This window comes from Rhinolophus sinicus, linkage group LG13 (genome assembly GCF_036562045.2).
Source record: "Rhinolophus sinicus isolate RSC01 linkage group LG13, ASM3656204v1, whole genome shotgun sequence".
Lineage (NCBI taxonomy): Eukaryota > Metazoa > Chordata > Mammalia > Chiroptera > Rhinolophidae > Rhinolophus > Rhinolophus sinicus.
In genome coordinates, this window is record NC_133762.1 from 34,206,135 (window position 1) to 34,224,913 (window position 18,779).

Genomic DNA, 18,779 nt, shown 5'->3' on the forward strand with positions numbered 1-18,779 from the left:
CCAATAAATTAAAAAAAAAAAGAAAAGGGCCCTTACCAAGAAGCAAAATGGTGGACAAGCTGTCTCTACAAAGAGGGTGCTGTCAACTGCAGAAGCCTGTAGGCGTTGGGGTTTATTATCCTGGACACTGAGGCCTGCCCTTCCAGGAATGAGGCCAATCCTCTCATTTCCTGTCATGTTGGGACATGGTGACCACAAGTCCCACTCATATGGAAAGGTCAGGTTTCAGACTAACTGGGTCAAGCTGAGTGAGGCTTCAGAACTACAAGAGTTCAGTTCAGGCAGACAGTCACTCAAGTGTCTCATCCAACAGTCAGGAGAAGCAAGTGGTCAGTTCATCTAAACATGTGTTCAGCCACTGCCCTAGAGGATCGTTTATTTCCATGAAAGAAAGTGTGTTCGAGTCTTATTGACTGAACTGGGTGTGTCAGGCAGACACAGCCCATGACTCAGCCTAAGGTGGGGAGAGGCAGGGGAATGCTGCAGAATCGGTGGTTCATTGCCTCTGCCTCCCTCTGGCAGACCCAAATGGCCGTTGGAGTGTGGCCAGGCACCCACCCCCAGCACTTTACTTCCCTTGCGTGAAATTCTAGCAGTATCAGTTACAAGCATGGACTTTGGGGCACTCACTCTGTCCCTTCCAAGCTGTGTGACTTTAGGCAAGTCATTTCACCTCTCTGACCCTCATTTTAACAAAGTATGAGATTTTTCAAGAACTTTGTTGGAGCGTGTGTGTGTGTGTGTGTGTGTGTGTGTGTGTGTGTGTGTGTGTAGGAGTGCTCCAGAAACATTTTAAGACATAAATAGGGTTGTGAAGTAAACCAAAACTCAGTGTTCAATCCTCGAAATTCTGAATTTTAGACGTGGGAGCTCTCATTGTGAATTTTCTCCTTATTCATGTGCTGGGCTTGTGGGTTTGGTTTTATAAGACTGTGCCAATATTGACCAAGTTTTCATGGGCTGATGGCAGATTTTTTTTTTTTTGACACGTTTATTTATTTTCTCTTTTATATGTTTATATTTTTTCTACCTACTTTGCCAGAAGTTCTTTATTTTGGAGTATTTCCATTTTTATAAAAGCTCAATTCTAAATGCAAACCAGGTTATTCTTTTCTTTTGAAAATTAATCCTTAATTACCAAAGTGATATATAAAAACATTACCTCACTTAAAATTTTTTCTCACCTTCCATAAAATACTGAAACCACCTTTAATCACTACTACTTGGTGCCCATTCATGGCTCCCAATATTCCTCCCACCATTGGCAGCAATTTGGAATGGTTTTTTCCAAACTTTCTCCTGTATATTCACATTTACATATTTTACATATATTTGCCTTTTTGTTCTTATAGAAAATGAACAGACTTGTGGAATCATCCCCCACATAATAGTCCCATATTTGCTTTCTTTGCTCAACATTATGACTTGGAATTGTTTCCATGTCTATACACAGAACTGCCTCTTCTGTTTTTTTCAGTGCTGTGTAATATTCCCAGGCGTGGTTATTTACCCATCCCCCTTTGTTGGGCACTTAGGTTGTGGTCAGTTTTTGCCATAACAAATAATGCTGTAAAGACTCTCCCTGTACACATCCGATGGGCACACGTGCAAGTGTTTCCCTTAGGTTTTTGATTGGAGAATGGGACAATATTTGCAAAGACTTCCAGAATTTTATGATTGGCTTTTTGTTTTATTTTTCAATCACTATTTCTTTTTAAAAACCATGTTATTAAGATATAATTCACATCCCATAAAAGTCATCCACTTAAAGTATACAATTCAACGGTTTTTAGTATGTTCATAGACTCGTGCAACCATTAGCACAATCTAATTTTAAAACATTTTCTTCATCCCCAATAAATGCCCTGTACCCATTAACAGTCACTCCTCATTCCCCATCCTTCAGCTCCTGACATCCACTCATCTACTTTCTGCCTCTATGGATTTGCCTATTCTGGACATTTCATATAAATGGAATCATACAATATGGGGTCTTCTGTGACTGGCTTCTTACACTGAGCATAATGGTTTTGAAGTTCACACATGTTGTAGAACGGATCAATACTTCATTCGTTTTTATTGTCAAATAATCAACCACCCTTTCTTGAGTGCTTTCTCTCTACCAGGTATGGTGTTAATCCTCACAAAAAGCCCGTGAGGTAGGCACTCTATTGTTCCCATTTTACAGATGAAGAAACTGGTGCTTGGAGAGGGGCTGTGACTTACCCAAGATTACACAGGAAAGTAAGTGGCAGGGCTGGGTTTGAACCCAGGTCTGTTGAACTCCCAAGCCTGTGTTCTTGTAGCTGAGCCATGCTGCTGCTAGAAGAAGCAGGAAGGGAGTGAAAAGTATCTCAGGTGTCCAACGTACAGATTATTAAGTCTCTTTACTCACAGGATGCCTCTGGGTCACTGTCATGGCTGCCGATGATTGCCCTGTGAGGCTAGACAGAGTGAACGAGACTATTTACCCAACTCCAAATGGTCCCAGATAATACCAACGTCAGAACTCTTGGGCCCGCTTATACGGTTTTTCTGACATCTCCTTCTGTTGGCACCTCCCACCTCTGGTGTTTTTTCTCCCCAATCCTAATGTCTTAACTTCTAATCTTTTGGAGCTGTTATATCACGTTAGGATGTTACATCTTTGTTAGGATTGTATGCCAGGGATGTGATAACTGGTTGTGAGTAAGGGTCTGGAGTGGGTAGTCTTATGAGTAAAGCAAATCTTGCTGCCTGAAATGGTCAGGGTTCCACTCTGCAAGAATCCTAAAACTCCCCATTCCTTGGGTGTCTGGACAGTTAAGAAATGGAAGCACTTAATGGTAACAACACTAATAGAATCAATTTATTCTCCTTAGAAAGGGCTTTCACTTCCTTTTACTTCCTTCCAGTGGGTTAGGGGTGTTGAGTCCCTTTTTTTAAAGACTGATATTTGAGGCTACATGGCCAGTAAGAGGGGGGCCGGGTTGGAGCCTGGAGCTATCGGACTCCATGTCAGACTCACCACTGATTCCACGCAAGCCTCATGTTTTACCCTACTCCCTGCTACAAAGCAATACCCACTTGCAAATTAAATAAAAGCAGTTTCCTAAATTTTCAAAATTGGGGGTAGAGGTACGGGGCAAGTACTTACTTTTCTATAGTGTTTGGAGGCCACACCTAGGGGTGAAAGCACCCAGACTCTGCCCTAATTTGCTGTGTGACCTGGGGAAAATGGTTTGCCCTCTCTGAGGCTCAGTAGTGGGCCTTCCTACTCCTGGGATTATAGGAGATCCGATTGGAAAGTATGTTGGCCCCAGACCTCTTGTCTTTGATGGAGGCAACCAAGCCTGAGAGAGACCACAGCACTATACCCTGGCTCCTAGTCTTGCCATGGGCAACTGGAACTACAAATCTGCCAACCAAGGCTCTGGACTAACCGCCAGAGCCTGGCCCAGGCTTGGACAACTCTCTCTCTCTCTCTCTCTCGCTCTCTCTCTCTCTCTCTCTCCCTCCCTCTCTTTCTGCAACAGGTCACTTATTCATTCAACAAACATTTATTGCGTTATCACTAAAAGCCAGGTGGGTGGAGGGAGACAGAGACGCAATACACTGGTCCTTAGACAGGCAGACTGTGACTATTTCCTGTGGTGCTGGGGCAAGAGGGAAGTCTTGCTCTAGGTGGTTTCTGGAAGGAGGTGTCTCTTGGATGGGGCCTAAAGACCAAGTGAAATTTTGATAGGTGAAGTGAGGTGTGTATCCCAGGTAAACAGTACAGCTTGAGTAAAGGCCTGGAGGTGGATAAAATTGCAGCATGCATCTGGGACGTAGTAGAGGGTCTGGTGAGCCTGGAAGGTACAAATGTGGGAGATGCTATAGGAGGGTAAGTTGAGAGACACCTGCAGAGTCTCGGATGCCAGGCCAGATGCCAGGCTGAGGAGCTCAAACTTCCCCCTGAGGGGTTTCAGCGGAGGAGGGGCAAGCTCAGACTGCATCTCAGATGGTTCCCTCTGGCCCCAAGGCTCCTCTCATCTTCACACCAGCCCTGTGAGGTCTGCTTTCACAGAAATGGAAACTGAAGTTTCAGTGAGGTGAACTAAAGTGCCCATGGCCCACAGAGCTTAAGTGGCACAGTTGGGTCTGAGATACAATGCTGGGGACAGGGTCAGTGGGGAGGGGGGATGCATTGTGACTGTGGAACTGAGGACACCATGGTCAGGTCAGTTTCTCCATCTGTAAAATGGACACAATGGGAGGGCCATCTCAATCAGGTGCCCTGTTTTCTGCTCTCACAACCTGGGACACACAGATTTTGCTTCGGACAGGCCACCAAGCACACTCCCTCACATAGGGACTGAAACGTCACACCTACCTCTTGACCTTTTCCCCAAGTCTCCCATCTTCAGCCCATCCCACCTCAAGGGAGTTTGGCCCTGCCCTCCCTGGACTTGCTCATGCCAGACGCTGCTAATCTAGCATTAGTCACCATTTGGTAGAAATCTGAGGCTTTCTAATACCCTATCACTATTGCCTCATCCTCCCTGTCCCCCAGTTCAGCCATCGGGGGCGATCTCTGGCTTTTGCGCCCCTTATCCTTGAGGAATGGCTCAGTCGAGCCGAGCCTGGAAGTTCAGTTTTGCTGTGTGACCTCAGGCAATTTCCCCAACCTCTCTGAACTTTAATCTTTTTCCTTTTCTTTTTTCCTTTCCTTCCATTCTTCCTTTGACTCTCTGTGACACATCCCACTCTCTTTCTCTCATGTCAAACACTTATTGAATGTTCACTGTACACCAGACATCATGGATAAGAAGCATGGACTACTACTGCTCTTGGAGGGCTCACTTGCCATGGGCTGTAGGACATGACCCAGGCCACTGAGGCCCCACCCCCAGGGTGGTGGCAGGAGATAGGACTGACCCCTGAACCATGGAAAAATCACTGCTGGCTTTTGAATCAACCCTAGGCTCCACGCTCCACTTCCTGACTGTGTGACCCTGGGAAAGTCACTTCACCTCTCTGAGCCCCGGTTTCCTCATTTAACAAATGACAGAAATCATATTGTGAGATTTAAATGGGACATCTGGCTGGTAATAAGTTATTTCAAAGTTGTAAAAATTCACCTTTTTTTCTACCTCGAGCCTGGAAATTCTTATATCAATGAAGGACTGATTTCTCTAATGGTGGGGTCCAGGTGTCATTGACCCTGGGTACAAGACTTACGTAGGAGACAGGGAGTTCTTCTGAGCACCCCCCCTCAAATATTCTACATTGTTTGCAACCTGCTTTTCATAGGAACCTCCCTTTGTGAGAGAAGGGGAGTCCTGACTCTTGATAAGATCGTCATAAAAAAGCCTTAGGTACCATTAATTGAACACTTACTATGTGCCTGGCACCGAACAGACATTATCTCTAACCCCCAGAGGTGCGGACTCTTATTACATTGAGATTCAGAGAGGTCTAGTAACTTGTCCAGGGTCACTCAGCCAACAGGGACCCCAGATACTCCCTGCTGTAACCATTCCACAGCACTTCCCCTGCACAGGATGATTAAGGGCTCTGTCTGTACTGTCTGGGGACCTTGAGCCTATGACCACCCTCTCTGAGTCTCCATTTTACTCTCAGGAAACTGGAGTTTTGAATCTTTACTTGCCCAGTGAGGTCAGATAAAGCAGAGTTTCCCAGCCCATCTGAACAGATGGGAAAACTGAGACCCAGAGTGGGCCAAGGGCCCCTGATCACAGGGCCAAGAATCCAGGTTTTTGGCCTCTGCCTGCCAATTCTCAGAAGCTAGTCCTGACCCCGGCTGGTCTTGTTCTGGGGTTGCTCAAGACACTGCATTAGTCAGACGGCCATTGTTCTATGGAAAGGGGAGAGGAAGGAAGAGGAGGAAGCTGGCTGGGTCAGACACAGGCCAGGACTCGTGCCAAACCCCATGCTGGGCATCAGAAACAATCTGATGGGTATTCTAAGACGACATGAGTGCATTCACTTTCCCCAGGGAGCTCCCAGATGGGGGTTATAAAGGACAATTAATACCAAGTTCCATTTTCAATGGAAAAGAATGGACGAAAGCAAAATCCATCCTTTCATTTGAGGTAGGGCTGACAATGGTGGACCATACAGCTTGCAGCCTTCCTTCTGCAAAGCCTGACTGTCCCCATAACTCCTGTCTTTGAGGTTCCTGTCCTTCAGGGCGTGGTTCTGGGACAATTGGCATTTTTGCTCCAAAACTCAGGGACTCCAGTTATTGATTGCTCACTATGTACTAGATGCCTGATCTTGATCATGTTGGCTCAGTCTTACTCCAGGCCTGTTAGGAATAAATCCTTGACTCCATTTTGCAGAGGGGGAAACTGAGGCCTAGAGAGCTGAAATACCTGCTGGTCAGGGAAAGAATGGGCACTCAAACCCTGGCTTCCTAACTGACGTTCACTCACCCTGCTCCTTCCTTTGAGCTCTTGCCAGCTGCTGGGAACAGTTTCTGCAGCAATGCCTATGAAATGGGGCAGTTACAAGGTCCACCCATGGGGCTATTTTCTAGGTCAGCAGGACCCAACACTGTGTCATGAGTTTGTTCACTAAGACCCCAGGCAGGGCGCATTTGACCCACAGACAAACATCCACTAAAGCAACACAGGTTTGCTCCTGCGCTGTGTCACACAGGCATGGAAAATGGGGCTAGTTCTAGAGCCTAAATCCATCAACAGATATGGAACTTATTCTAGAAAAAATGGCTGGGGGGGACCCACAGGCTCCTGTCTCTCCAGAGACCCTCCTCACTCAGGCCTCCCCATGGGTAAGAAGCATAGGAGGCCAAGGGACCGGAGAGACCAGGATGGGCGATGGCGCCTCCACCCAGGATGTTAGGCAATTGAGTCCCTGGAAAGTTGGTTTTGTTCCCTATGGCACACAGTGGGACTGCAAGGAAGATCAGTGAAGGGAGGAAGGGAAATGGGGGGGGGAGGCAGAGAGGATTGAATGGATGGGTGGGTGGATGGGTGGTTGGATGGATGAGTAGACGAGCAGATGGATGGATAGATGATTTGATGGATTGAGGGATGGTTAGATAGGCAGATTATGTGGGTTTTGCCCCAGAAAGATATGTGGATATGCCTGTCTTTTTGTGAGTATGTGCCTGTGTTACTTTGTGGTTATGCCTGCATCCGCACTAAGTCTATATCTGTATGTGTGCCATCTCTGAGTATCTGCATCTTTGTGTGTCTGTGGGTACCCCTATCTGATTTTGTGTCCACCTCTGATGGTGTGTTGGTGTCTGCGAGATCTGTCTGTGTGTGTCTATGAGCTGGGTGTGTGTGGACACCCGCTGTTTTATGTGTGGCTCTTGGTGGGTACCTGTGTGTCTAGCTGTGTCTTTGTTCTGGTGTGTCTCTGTGGTTTTAATCTGATTTTGTGTCCACGTCACTGTGTCTGTATGTCCAGGTTTGTCTGCATATCTGTGGAAGTGCGCCTGTGTCTCTGTGTAATCCCATCCCTACGTCTCTGACTGCGTCTGTATCTGCATGTGTGAATTTTTGTGTCCAGGTGTCTCTGTTACCCCCCAACGTCTGATGTTGTGGGTCCAGGTATGTCTGTGTGTCCGGGTCTCATTGTGTGTCTTCATCCTTGCTGTCCCAGTCCTGTGCTGGGTCTGCTCCCGCAGGGGGAGCCCTTGCTTGGCTACCGCTCCCTCCCTCCCCTGGGCTCCTGCCCCAGCCGGCCAGCCCAGAGCGTGGGCTCAGACTGGGCAACAGTGGCCGCACCAGGTCCCCGCCTTCCTGTGGCCCCGCCCCCTGCCCTCTCCAAAGCGGACTATAAGTTGCCGTTGCTCTCCGCCTCAGCAGTGCCTGCTGCCAGTGGTCCGCACTTGGAGGGTCCTGCCGCACGTGAAGAGTTTGAGGAGTCACCGCCAGCACCTGACCATGGCCGAGGGTGAGTAGTAATGTCAGCGCCACTGCCACCCCGTGCTTGACTGTCCCCTCCTGGTCTCAGTGGTCTGCCAGTGGTCAGGACAGGCTTGGGCTCAATCTTGAAGTCCCTGATTTGGAGAGCAGCAGGAGGGTTGGGCTGGGTGAGAGGTCCTGGCTCCCAGTCCTGGCTGGGCTTGGGGCCTCAGTTTCCCCATCTCCAGGGAATAATCATTAACCCCTGCCTCCTCGGGTCAGATGAGGCAATGGAACAGGAAGGCGTGTTGTAAACTGTAAAGCACTATGCTAGTGGACCTTTGTCCAGGTCCTCAGTCAGTTAGCAGGACTGGTCCCTGCTGTGTGCCAGATGGTGAGAAGCTGTGTATGGGGTGCTGGCCTGGCCTCAGAACACTTAGCTTTGTTAGTCCCTGCCAGCGGGAAGGAGGTGTGCATGCTGTCCCTGGTGGTGTGCAAGCCAACCCTGCCTGACTCCTTGGCCTGGGGGCCAGAGAGGAGGTTCCAGCTTCGTGGGGGAGTGGGCTGAGAGCATGCATGTGCTCTTAGGCCCCTTCCAGCCCTCAAGTTCTACAACCTCGTCCTTGGCCACTTGCTGAGTCTCAGTGTCCTCTCCGATAAAACATGGATGATAATGCCGACCCTTGGTATATCTGTGAGGGCTGAGAGGAGTGGAGAAGGGGCTCAGTTCATTTCATACCTGCCCCCCCATACACACACACACACACATACACACACACACACACACACACTGGCAGCACTATTGCCCAGAGGAGGGATTTCTACAACGGATGATGTCCCTGCACCAATGCTGCTGGACCCAACTTCCCAGCTGGCTCTTGGGTCAAGTTCATTTGCAGATGATGTCTGCACCACTGCCACCCCCAGGGAGGAGGTGTGGGGAGAGGGAATGTCGAGAGAGACATGGGGCAAGTGGAGCCGGGATGAGCGGGAGGAACCACAGACCTGCCTTACTGGCTGTGTGATCTCAGGGCACCTCTTTCCCTCTCTGGGACTCAGCTCCCCAACACATGGGTTTGAAAACCAGCTCAGGGCTGGCTGTGACATGTAACCTAGGTGACCACTTGTCCCCAACACAGCTTCCCATCCCTGTCCCCAAGAGTGACGCTCAGAGGGGGTGGGAGACCTTGGAGATGCCAGTTATGATAAGCCCTCGGTCCCATTGCCACGGCGGCCACTTCCTACAGTGGTCCCCCGGCACGGAAGACCTCAGGTCCTTCCTCAGTGCAGAAACCCTATAATTCCAGACCCCATTATTTCTGCACCTTTGGAGCTGGGCATGACTTCTGGCAATGCTTCTTTAGATAATAGCCTGAGACCAGGGACTGACCAACTCTCTAAGTTCTCCCAGGGGGACACCTTGGTCTTTCCTGCTTAAGAGCTTAGGGGGTTGAAGTTTCCAAAAACAGTGTTTCCTCACCCCAGCAAAGCCAGCAGGAAGATCTTTCTTCCTTGTGGAAGTGTCTCTAGCTGTGATCGTAGAGGGTCAGCTTCCAGAGGACCCCTCCCAGGCTAGAGAACAACACAGGCCATGGAGGGAGAGGGAAGAAAGGAGCGGGGGAGGATGGGGAACAAACCCTGAGTTCTGACTGAAGTGCACGCTCCAGAATTTATAGCCCTGGATTCAAGTCCCAAAGTCGTCGCTTACCCTGAGACCTGGGGACAAAAAATGTCTCTCTCTACAGTCACTAGGCACTTTACACCTCACTTTTGGGATATTCTGCGGCAGGAGGCAGGAGACCTGGGTTGATGTCCCAGTAGAAGGATTGACACGCAGGGTGACTTTGGACAAATCCCCGCCCATGGGACTTAGTTGGACTACCTACTCCCCAAGGGCCCTACAACTCTGAGAGTCTGCCTTGCCCACTCCCCTCACCCTACGGCTTCTTAATCTTGACCTTGAGCTTGCCAAGATTTATGCGGTTTGTGCTTCCCTCAGACATCCATCAACCCCATCAGCCCCACCTGTACCTTGGTCTTCGTCTCCCTCTGAAACTATACATAGAACTTGCACATATCAAGCTTCTGCCCTGGGATACGCCCTGGCGAAAAGGTATCCCAAGATCCTCTCCTGGAACTCAACAGTAGCCCTTTGAGGATTCAGTGAAGGAGGCACAGAGAGGGAAAGATACCTGTCCAGGGTCACACACTGGCACAGCAGAACTGAAACCTAGGTCCCAACCCCTATCATTTAAAGAAACCTTTTATTATGGATAATATTGAACATACATAAAAGTAGAAAGAATAGAATAAAATAATAATAAGTGCCTATGTTCTCATCACCCCGTCCCCAAAACTACCAACCTATGATTACTCCTGCCTCTGCCCTTCCATCTCACCCCCATTATTTGGAAGCAAATCCCAGACATCACATCATTTCATCTGTAAATATTTCAATATGTATCTGTAAAGGATAAAGACTCTGTTTTATACATAAACAAATTAACAAAAATTCCTTAATATCACCATTTTCCCATCAGTATTCAAATTTCCAGTTGTCTCATACATGTAATAAATAGTTTTGGGGTTTTCTTGTGTGTGCTTTTTTTTGTTTTTAAAGATTTTATTGGGGAAGGGAAACAGGACTTTGTTGGGGAACAGTGTGTACTTCCAAGACTTTTTTTTTTACCTTTCAATCTTAGTTGTGGAGGGTGCCGTTCAGCTTCAAGTTGTTGTCCTTTCAGTCTTAGTTGTGGAGGGCGCAGCTCAGCTCCAGGTCCAGTCACCGTTGCTAGTTGCAGGGGGCGCAGCCCACCATCCCTTGTGGGAGTCGAACCGGGAACCTTGTGGTTGAGAGGATGCGCTCCAACCAACTGAGCCATCAGGGAGCTCAGTGGCAGCTCAGCTCAAGGTGCCATGTTCAATCTTAGTTGCAGGGGGCGGAGCCCACCATCCCTTGCGGGACTCCGGGAATTGAACCGGCAACCTTGTGGTTGAGAGCCCACTGGCCCATATGGGAATTGAACCGGCAGCCTTTGGAGTTAGGAACATGGTGCTCCAACCACCTGAGCCACCGGGCCGGCCCCAATAGTTTTTTTTAAATCAAAATCTAAATAGGGCCCACACAGCACAAGGGATTGGAATGTCTCTTAACTTTCTCTTAATCTATAATTCTCCTTTCAACATTTTTTCCCATTTTTTCTTGCAATTTTGTCATTAAAGAAACCAAATCCTTTGACTATAGTTTCCCTGAAAATAAATTCTGCTGATTGTGTCCTAGTTCTTTGCTTACCATGTTCCTCAGTCCTCTGTATTTCCTGTAAAGTGGAAATTGAATCTAAAAGGCAAAGGCTGTGTAATCAACCTATACCAAATATTGCCTTTGCATTAACCGAAAGAACCCCCCAGTAACAATAGAATAGCTCAAGTTTAGTAAGCATTTATTATGCGCCAGGCACTGGGCTAAGTGGCTCACAACAGCCCTGTGAGATGGATCATACTATCCCCACCTGTGGACAGATGGGGAAACTGAGGCCCAGAAAAGTTGAGTTGCTGAGGTTACACAGCTGGGAGGTGGCAGAGCTTTCTGCGGACATGCCACCGTGGGCACAACCTTGTGATTAAGAGTTAGGGAGATTCATCCTTGGCTAGTCTCTAAGTGATGGGGTGGGGTCGGGGTCGGGAAGAGAAAGTGTTGGTTACTATTGAGTAGCCAGCGTAGAAAGGGCTGGCTCCCTGGGGGCCCCGTGTCCAGGGTGCAGGTGTGTGGCAGGGGTTCACAGCTGGCTGAGGGAGGCCACCACGACTCATGGTCCTCATTGACTCTGTAGAGCTGGTTCTGGAGAGATGCGACCTGGAGCTGGAGGCCAATGGCTGTGACCACCACACAGCAGACCTGTGCCAGCAGAGGCTGGTGGTACGGCGGGGTCAGCCCTTCCGACTGACGCTGCACTTCGAGGGCAGAAGCTACGAAGCCAGTGTGGACAGCCTCACCTTCAGTGTCGTGACCGGTAAGTGTCTGCACCTCCCACTCTACTCTGACTTGTTCTGTGATTTCATTGTCCCCTGACAATGAGACAGGTGACCCCGTTCCTATTTGCCCCCTGGGTGTTTCCCAGCAGTCACTGGCTCCACTTCACAGATGAGGGCACTGAGGTCAGTAAGTCGAGAGATGTCACCTCAGGCCACCCAGCCTTGTAAACAAGTCTGTGCTTCTGCACACCTGGGTTCCTGAAAACATGTTATCAGCAGGCTTGGGTCAGCTTCCTACCATGCAGGGCCATCAAGATCTTGCTCGCTCTTTCCTACATCAAAACAACTTTGTAGCTTTATCAACAGCCAATTCCCAAAAGCCACGTAACCTGACCAGAGCTCTGGGCTTGGGTGGTGGAGAAAACCCAGCAGTCTCGTCTTCTGGAGGCTGCCTCAGGTTCGGGGTCTGGACGGACAGACCTGGGTTCTGGTGCAGACCTGGGTTGCATACCTGCTGTGTGGCCAGAGGCAAATTGCTTAGGCTCTCTGAGCCCATGTGAAAAGCACTCATGGTGGAGGTTTGTTAAGTGAGAAGGGCCTGAATTGGGGGAGTACCCTGTAGACATTAGAAGACGTTGCTGGTCTTGCTCCAGGGGCTCCAGCGATGGGTGAAGGGACATCAAAGCCCCATTCCCAGAGGCCCAGTGCCCAATCCTGGGAAAGTGGACTTGAGTGCCGTATTGGTTACTTTGGCTTCTGGTGGGAACCACTCCTTTGGGGTCAGCGAGGGGCCACCTGGCTGGGACTCTGGCCCAAGGGTGGAAAAGGTCAGCTCTTTCTGAGGTCTCCAAGGGCAAACAACAGCAAGCAGGAACTGTACCCGCCTGGCTGAGGCCTGTATTTACCTGGGAAGCCATTTGATAAAGCTTATCACAATGCCTGCAGACTGACCACAGAAATCCCCTTTATCCTTTGCCTCCCCCCTCCTTCCCTTCTGGCAAGGACTCACCCGTTATCCAGGGGCAAACCCCCCCACACACACACACGCACATCCAGCACCCATGGGGCCCTTTCTAACAGAGGGGCCTCCAGTTAGTCTCTGATCTTTTTAGCATCAGTTTCCCTTCTGTAAAGTGGAAGGTTGAAGTATATGACAGCGGATACTCTAAGAGTCAGGCTTAGGATGATAAAACTCACATCCACGGAGCACCTACTGTTTGCATTCCTATTCTATTAGAATCCTCCCATCTTGGAAGCATAAGGAGCGCCCATTTTACAAATGGTAACACTGAGGCTCAGAAAAGTCAAGTTCCTTGCCCAGATCACACTGGGAGCAGGGAAAAAGCAGGATTCAAATCCTGCCCCGCCGAGTTGGCATTTTTCATCACTATGACCCCACAGCAGGCATCTTCACCTATTAACCCCAAGCGCCTGCCGGCCCTTGGTTTGTTTCGCTGTGAAATGGAATGGTAGATGAGCTGCCAGCCTGGTGGGCAGCCTATGATTCCCCACTTGCTTTTTTCTTCTTTCATTCTCAAGGTGTCCCCTTTCTTTCTCTTTCTCAATTATCTAGGCAACCTGACCTTCGATAATTAGGGCCCCAAGTTCAAGGTTGTGGAAGCAACTGGCCTTCCCACTCCAGCAACTAATCTCTGTTCTCTGGTCTTTACTAGCTTCTCTCAAACTGTAGCCAATTGGCCCTGATCACTTCCACAGTTCCTGTGAGCGGCCATTGAGGGCACTGTTATCTCTAGAAGCACACTGCTTCCCTGCCTGAGCATCCAAGACCCTCCCCAACGCTGGGGCAGCCTGAGAGACAATAACAGGAAGCCAGGCCTCCTACCTCAAGGCCTGGCTTGTGTCAGCTCCCAGCCCCGGAGCCTGGCCTGGGCACCCTGCTCCTGTGTTGGAACATTCCAGCTTGTGATCGGCTTGTTCTACCTCTTCAGGGAAAATGAGGCCCAGAGAGGGGAGAGAGCTGGGCAACGTCACTCAATGAATGGAGTGTGTGGCCTGATCCCACACATCCCCAGGGACTGTATATTTCACCCAGACAGTTGGAGACCTGGCAGGCTCTGTTAGAGGGTACAGCCCCCAGGAGACAGCACTATCTTTGTTACAGGATTAAAGCTCTGCTTCCCTCTAAGGGGAAGTCAAGGCTTGGGGGTGAGTAGGGAGGGAGTGAGGTCAGCCTGAAGGAGTGAAAAGAAAGCTTATGAGGCTAGTGGAAGGCTTTATTCTGGAAGATTCCTCTCACCCACCCAATCCAGTTCCCTGCCACCATGGTCCAGGAGAGTAGCCAGGACGCTTCAGGTCCCCAGAGTCATTTAGGCCTAGAGGGGTCCCTGTGGTGTCTCTGGCCCCACAAAGAGTACCATGTGGAACCACAGCCCAGGAATTTTCAAAGCCAGCTTATGTGAGCAGAGCAGCGGTGGGACGGGGGTGTGGGGGTATCGTCCTTCCTCACCCCACCCTCTAGGCCCCTTGGAAGAAAGGGGCATGTGTGTGTGTGTGTGTGTGTACAGCTGGTTTGGGACAGAGAGGAAGGGAAGTGTGTTTCCTGACCTTTCCCCAAGGGTGGTATGTCAACAGTGATCGTGGCTATGGGACCTGGCCCAGGGTGTAACCATGGTGACCAGATCATTGATCATCCAAACAGGGACCTTTCTGAGAATGAAAAAGATGCCATAAATAATTATGCTAAGACCACAGGCATAAACTGGAACATAGAGTCACCCTAACTGTACTCCTGTTAGCCTCAGTTTCCATTCTACTCCAGTCCTCACATCTATTACTTGACCTGAGAATTCTGATTTTTAATGGTCTTTTATGATGATACTGAGGATAGCCCACATTAACTGCATAATTAGTATTTGCTAGTCACTATTTTAAATGCCTTCTATGAACTCTCTCACTGAATCCTCTAAACAGTGTTAGGAGGGGGTGGTGACAATAAACAATAACTATTATTTATTGAGCACTTACTATGTGCCAGGTACCTTGTGATATGCCTTTACATGCCTCACCTTCTTTAAGTTTCATACTGACGAGGTACTACAATTGACCCCATTTTACAGATGAGGAAACTGAGGCCCAGAGAAGCTACATAGCTTGTCCAAGTTTATAGAGTCAGTATCAGACCCAGAATCAGATCCTCCCAGGCATGTGGTCTAAGCCTATTTTCTTCTTTGATGAGAAAATGGCAGATCAGAGAAGCCTGGTGACGTAGTCCAGGTTACACAGTGCTCAGGGTCTGAGTGGGAGAACCAGACCCTGGTTGGCCCCAGGACTGTCAAACTCCTCTCTCAACTGCTGACTCTGGAAGACAGGGAGCATTTAAAGGCTTACAGCTGGCTCCTGGCACCCAGACAGGGTCCTGGAGGCCTGGATCAGGCCTGTTAGTTCATGGTTATATTTGGGCCTGGGTGTGGGTGGGAAGCAGGGGTCTGGGTGATGGGAGGGAGGCCCTCAGTGAGCAGGCCCCCATATTGTCAGCAGCAGTGGGCAGAGCTGCAGGGAGGGAGATGGAAGAATAAAAATAAACCTTCCTGGGCAGCCGCCCAGTCGAGCAGAGAAGGTTCTGTTTCTCCTCTCCGTCACATAAGTCCAGAAAGGGTGACCAGCCAGTTCTTGCCCTCCCTATGACTCAGACCTGCCTACATGGGCCAGGCCCTCCCCTCCACCTGGAAAAGCAGCTGTTTGAGGAGGGCTTTCCACCTCCCTGAGCTTTGAGATCCCGAATAGGGAGCATCCTCTGGGAATGAGAGGTGCCATGGGGGATAGCCCAGAGCCTAGAGACCTGGGCTCAAATGTTAACTTTGCTATAGACCCCTGGGATATCTTTGTGAGATGCCGTCTCTTTCAGGCCTCAGTTTTCCCACCTGTATAATGGGTCTTAGAGGAAGCAGGAAGTGCCAAGGTATTTCATAAAGTATAAAAGGCTGTAGGAAGGTGAGGGATGGCTATGACCACTCCTCAGATCTGCCACTGGAGATCCAGAGGCCAAAAGCTGGAGGGGACACTGGGGAGATAAACACTTAGAGGCTGTATGGGACAGCACCCGACAGCACGGGGACTCTCAGACAGGCCCCCGTGGAGACGTCAGAAAGCCAAGGGTCTATCTTACTCAGAGCCTGGGCTTCTCTTTCTGAAAAGGAAAGGACACTAGCAGGTAAAGGAACTAGGCAGAAAAGGAGGACCCTTGGGGGCATCTGCCTATTTTCTATCCATGTTCCAGATGCACAAACTGAGACGGGGATGGTCTAGTCCAAAGTTGTGCCATCCTAGAGCAGTATGACCGAGACCCTGTGCCAGGCTGCACTGCCCTCTCTCCCAAGAGGAATCTATCTAGTTGAGGACCTGCTGAGTGCCTGTAGCTTTTCGTGCATTCCCACAAAACCACTCTGTAAGATTGGGGTTTGGTCCCTACTTTACAGATGGGGAAATTGAGGCTCAGGGAGATGAAACCTCTTGGTGAAGTTCCCTCAACGTTTCATGGCAGAACTAGGTCTTGATCCCAGGCCCATGGACCCCCAGCATGTGCCTGGTCCTTGCCATCCCTGGCTCCCTCCCTCCCTGCCCACCCTGGCTCACAGCCCCTGTTTTCTTCCATTGCAGGCCCAGCGCCCAGCAAGGAAGCTGGGACCAAAGCCCGCTTTCCGCTGTCCGATGCCGTGGAGGAGGGTGCCTGGACAGCCTCGGTGGTAGACCAGCAGGACAATGCCCTCTCATTGCAGCTCAGCGCCCCCGCCCATGCCCCCATTGGCCTGTACCGCCTCAGCCTGGAGGTCTCCACCGGCTACCAGGGCTCCAGCTTCGTGCTGGGCCATTTCACCCTGCTCTTCAACAGCTGGTGCCCAGGTGAGCCGCACTCCATCCACGGGCAGGTGGGAGATGGGCTGGGCTAGACCCACCCATGGGAGCCACTGAGGGTGGGGAATGGGGCAGAAGAGACATCAAAGTTGATTGAGTGAGGCCCACTCTGCAGCTCCGTGCTCAGCCTCACAAAAACTTGCTGATGTGAGAACTCCAGCTGTTCCCATTTACCAGCAAAATGACTTGCCCAAGGCCACACAGCTACCAAGTGATCTTACAGGTTCCCATGGCACTGTGAGCCAGTCATGGAGGTGGCCCAGGTTCACAAGCCCTGTTGACGACTAGGGTGGCCAGTGGATACCCAGAGCCATGACTCCACACCCGGTTCTGTGTCGTGGGGCTCTATTTTAAATCTCACCAGACTGGCTTGGAGAGGGGAAAGTGAGGGAGGTGGAGGGGTGCGGTAGCCAGGAGAGGTGGGCAGGAGCAGTTCAGTTACCTAAACGCCTCCTCGTACATGCTCTCAATTATTCCTCTCAACAATCCCAAGGAGAGAGGTCAGAGTTCTCATTTCACACAGGAAACTAGGGCTCAGAGAAGTTAAGTGGCTTTTGGCAGTTCCTTCAATGGACAAAAGTAGAGAGTCAGAGGGGAGAGTTCAGAAGAACCAAGGCTGACTGGAGCAGGAGGGAGGAGGCCAGGGCTGCCACGCCACTTCCTGGACCTCAGTTTCCCCATCTGACTACCAAGACAGTCAGATCTGTTTCCTTCCTGTTCCTACACAGCAAGGCAGAGAGAAAGGCCTTGTGGGCAGGCCCCAGATTGGGAATGAGGGTGTCCCGCCTCAAAGCCTGGGACCAGGGCAGAAATTCTGGCCTCTCCAGCATCAGAAAACCAGCTTTTTACAGCGCCACTGCTTTATTTTTTTTCTTCTCCAGGTTGGGGGCATTTTATGACACATTTGAGCAGAAATACTTTTTATTTTCTCATTTATATGCTTTGGCTTTTATGTCTAATTATAACAGTACTACAGGAGAAGATCTCTTTCTAAAAGTTTTAAGCACTATAGAGAAACAGCCCCCTGACTCCCTTCCCTGGGGAAGACCATTATTAGCCATCTTGGGGGTTCATCTTCCATTCAGGTGCACGTGCCTGGAGACATGGCTGTATTAATGGCTTCCTCTGTCTCTCTTAACCATAAAAGGATCCCGCAGTATACATCAACCTACTGGGGTTTTTCCCCTCTACGATATGTCTTAAGGTTCTTTCCACATTATCTGCATACATCAGCTCATTGTACTTAAGAGCCTGAGTGTCTGGCCCATATGGATGGTTCATTCATGTGACCCATGGCCATCCGGTCGCCCCCGGTGACTCCTCACGGGGAAGGGTCACATCCAGCACCCTTGCTCACATGGCCACGTGGAATGATTTCTCAGGCAGGAAATGGGCTTGCTGGTGCCCCGTTGTCGGTGTGGTTTGATTTTTGACAATCTGCAGGGCTTACAGCTGGTTGGCAGCCCGACCTGTGGAGCAGGAACAGGCCGGCGTTCTCCTGTGACCAACAATGCAGGGTTTCAGAGTACAGGGAAGCAAGGTTCTGGGGGATGTCCTCCTTCCTCCGGAACTGTCCCCACCCTGCCTAGCCCCTTGGGATGGCAGCCAAGCAGCACAGTGACTAAAGTGACCCATATCCCAGGGTGGAAGCATATCCCAGGGTGGGAGCTTTGAGGAGGTGGTGGGGCTGATGATGGGGAGACAGGAAGTTGGGCTCCGTGGGGGTGGCAGCACTGGGCGAGCACACTGCTCTCCCTCTGCGGGGAGAGGGCGGGATCTGCCTGTGAAATGGGACCCTCCTGTCTCTGAGCTCCAACATGGACAGGATCGAGTGCCCGTTATGTGGGAGGCTTCTGTCCCTGGTTCCCCTACCTTTACCAGAAAGAGACCTGAGCTGAGGACAAAAGTCCCAGCGTGCTCACACCCTCATTCCGACACCGTGGGGTTTTCCTTCTCTTTCATTCTTTCTCCCACACTGCCAGCTAATTTATAACCATGACGTTCACTTATCATAAGGTTAGTTTTTATTGCACAGTTTCCAGAACCAAAGAACAGGATACATAAGACACTGAG

The 18,779-nt window shown here is 50.1% G+C and overlaps 1 protein-coding gene across 1 annotated transcript in view; it reads left to right on the forward strand.

Moving 5' to 3' along the window:
* Positions 1–7,753: 7,753 nt before the first annotated feature.
* Positions 7,754–18,779, forward strand: part of TGM2 (transglutaminase 2) — a 32,324-nt gene continuing 21,298 nt past the window's right edge. The window contains exons 1-3 of the mRNA XM_019750243.2: positions 7,754–7,911; positions 11,693–11,872; positions 16,452–16,694. Coding sequence (XP_019605802.2) covers positions 7,902–7,911; positions 11,693–11,872; positions 16,452–16,694 — 433 coding nt within the window. The 5' untranslated portion in view covers positions 7,754–7,901. The remainder of the gene's footprint in view (positions 7,912–11,692; positions 11,873–16,451; positions 16,695–18,779) is intronic.